Raw genomic sequence first — 2,999 nt, forward strand, 5'->3', positions numbered from 1 at the left:
TCCTAACTTGTCATGGAATACAAGTGGTGTGTAGCTAATAATGTTTTCTAGTTCAGCTAGTTAATTACATTGCATGTCATTTTAGTTCATTTTCACTCTAAATTAGTTTCTCTACATCGTCTTAGTTATTTTTTAGTGAGTTTGGATTAACCGACCCAAAATAAGTGGGACTTGCATTCCTACTCATCATAATCCGGAAGTTTTATATTCAAACTCACTTTAGTCAGTCTGCTATCTTCAGTTGTCAAGAAGCGAGGCGAAGGCCATTTCCGGAGTTTAGTCAGTCTGCTTTGTAATTTTCTTACTTTTTCAGAAACTCCCATAAAATTCAATTCATTTATAAATTTTACAACGGTAGAAATCCATATCTTATTGGCTGCCAAGACAAAATTTCGAACTTAACATCCTTTTGCCTATTCTACAGAAAGTTCAATTCATTGGTACTGATTGATTTTTTTTTAGATAATGGAAATTGGTACTGATTGATAAGAGCCCCTCACCCGCCTGTTTTGACAAAATCCACGCGTTCTATTATTGGAGTGGGGCTGCATTGCCAGAATCTACATGTTCTGCATTTGAACTGGGTTGAACTTTGTGCTTCTCTCGTAGTATACACTACTCTTCTTGCTGCTGAGCTCAGGATGGAGTTTCCATAGTTTCCATATCGTTCCAAGTTCGAACCTTATTAGAAAAAAGCATTTACGAAATTGACGTCCACATTAAAAAGAAATGCAACAAATTAAACACACACCGGCTCAACGTTTGTATTGCATCACTCCCAGTACTGCACGCCGCATCTCACCTTGGTGCAAGGTTTCATTCCGTTCAAACAGCTCGTCGACGTATAGTTTATCGGGCGCGCCTTAGATAACTCTCATACGCTTCATTCCGTGCAAGGCTAAATACGGCCATTGTACGGCGACGGAGTTGATTACTGAAGTTCTCATTTTCGCCTGAGGTCGCCTGTACGGACGTCAACCCGGAGCGAGCGGCGATGTCGGTCGAGCCCGCTGACACCTGCTACAGGTGGACCCGCGACTTCGCCGTAGCGCACGCGATGTTCGGCACCGGGCTCATCACCCTGCCGGTGGCCGTCCTCCACCTCGCCAAGCGCCCGCACACGGGCGGCGCCGCCTTCTTCGCCGTGTTCGCCGTCTTCTTCGCCGCCGTCAGCCTCACCCTCTGCTGCCGCTTCTACGCCGAGCTCAAGCGCCCGCCCTGGCCGCGCTGGCTCTCCGCGGCATCGGTGTCCGCCGGAAGCGGCGATGAAACGACGACGACGTCGGGGGCGGTGCTGTCGCACGACCTCCGACACCCAGGGCAGCCGGTGATGACCCGGGTTGAGAGCTACGAGCACTGTGGTGGCAGCGCTGCGGACTGCGCGGTGTGCCTGGGCGAGGTGGAGAAGGGGGAGACGGTGCGGCGGCTGCCGGCGTGCGGGCACGTGTTCCAAACGGAGTGCATCGACGTGTGGCTGAGCACGCACGCGACGTGCCCGGTTTGCCGGCGCAGCGTGACCCTGGCGCTCGAACGGCCGCGAGAGGTCGTCGTGGACATCGGAGTTGTTTGTGCGCAGCCCGGAGAGACGATGCCGGCTCAGCCCGGCATGATCTTCGCGGACCAGGCCAGGGCTAGTTGGGGTGTGTGACTGCGTGTTGTGTGGATCGTGACGCGGTCGGGGTTTTGGGTATTAAAGGAAATGTGCCCCTGAGTCCCTGAGCGGTAGTAATTTGTTTTTTAATTATACTAGCAAAAGTGCCAATGCGTTGCACGGAAGGAAGAAAATCATTGTGGGTCCCAAAACACATGGCATACGTCACCAAATATGCACGCATCAAATGAGGCTAGGCTAAAAAATCAACCAAATAATAATTTGGTTAATACCAAGGCTCTCTCGCTTTTAATATGTTGTTCATTATTAAAATCAACCAAATTTGACGGTTGGTTGGAATTAGTTTTTGTTGCGTGAGGCACAGAAGTGAAGCTTTTTTTTTCATGTTTTTCTTAGATTCATTTTGCCTTGTGCTAGGAAATATCATCTACATTTCTGCTGCTACCTTCAGTGATCCTTCTTAATGGCTAGTTTCTCTGCAAAAAAACACAAACCGAGTGAAAAGCGGTAGTGAGTAGATGACAAATCTGATAACTGACGACCATATGGTTTCATAGGACAACATTAAGCCACTTCCATGAAGAAAAGAAAGCAATACTAATCTCCATTTTGTATATGCCTTCAGCATTCTGTCTAGATCCATTCACATGGTCGTAGAACAAATTATGCATAGGAATCATGGAACATAATATTGGTACATCAGGTACATAAGAAAAAGGAAAAGCTGGTGTCAACGAACAGCAGAAAGGTTGGGAATATTCAGAGCAAGCAAAAGGGTTGGAAACATTCAGAGCATAGCAGACTATAGTACGACAGCAGGGAAAAGAGATTGATACTATTGCTGCAGTAATTGATTTATCTATTGATCCATCCATTATCACGTAGCAGTAATTTTAATGAGCAAACGAAAAGCAACGATTACCAAGAGAGAGCAATTTCTTTTATCCAAGAGCTGGCAAACAATTGAGGAGAGAGAGAAGAAAGGGAGAGCAAGGTGCACCTGGCAATGGAGGAATGGCCAAGGACGCGCTCCGGAAGTGGAGCAGAGGAGGAAGAGAGACTTGCCGCCGGTGGGTGAGTCGAGAAGCACGCGTGCCTCCCGTAGGCACCCTTACAGCAGATCTCAAAGGGGCCGCTGCGCCGCCGTAGGCAGGGTGCCCGTGCTGAATGACGTCTTCAACAGAGGCAAGGCTGAACATCGTCGCCTCTCAGCACCTTGTTCGATGGGCAGGGCGCGGCGCAGTTCCTCAAGGCGGCCGGCGAGATGGCGCGGGGGCTGCCAGCGCTGTCGGTGGCACCGGTCTGGGACCGCGAGGCTTTTTCCCCTTCGCCTGAGTAGTTTTTTCGCAGGCGTCGTGGAGGTGGACCTGGAGCGGCATACGATGCC

General features: G+C 49.4%; 1 protein-coding gene across 1 annotated transcript; it reads left to right on the forward strand.

The window, feature by feature from the left end:
• The first annotated feature begins 994 nt into the window (after window positions 1–994).
• LOC101760337 (RING-H2 finger protein ATL79) lies at window positions 995–1,648 on the forward strand. Its single transcript, XM_004954536.1, has one exon. The coding sequence runs from the start codon at window positions 995–997 to the stop codon at window positions 1,646–1,648; it is 654 nt and encodes a 217-aa protein (XP_004954593.1).
• Window positions 1,649–2,999: the final 1,351 nt, after the last annotated feature.

The sequence above is a fragment of the Setaria italica genome, chromosome I, assembly GCF_000263155.2.
Source record: "Setaria italica strain Yugu1 chromosome I, Setaria_italica_v2.0, whole genome shotgun sequence".
Classification (NCBI taxonomy): domain Eukaryota; kingdom Viridiplantae; phylum Streptophyta; class Magnoliopsida; order Poales; family Poaceae; genus Setaria; species Setaria italica.

Bases quoted from the DNA above. Each gene is read 5' to 3' on its own strand.
- LOC101760337 (XM_004954536.1), top strand. From the start codon at position 995: ATGTCGGTCGAGCCCGCTGACACCTGCTACAGGTGGACCCGCGACTTC.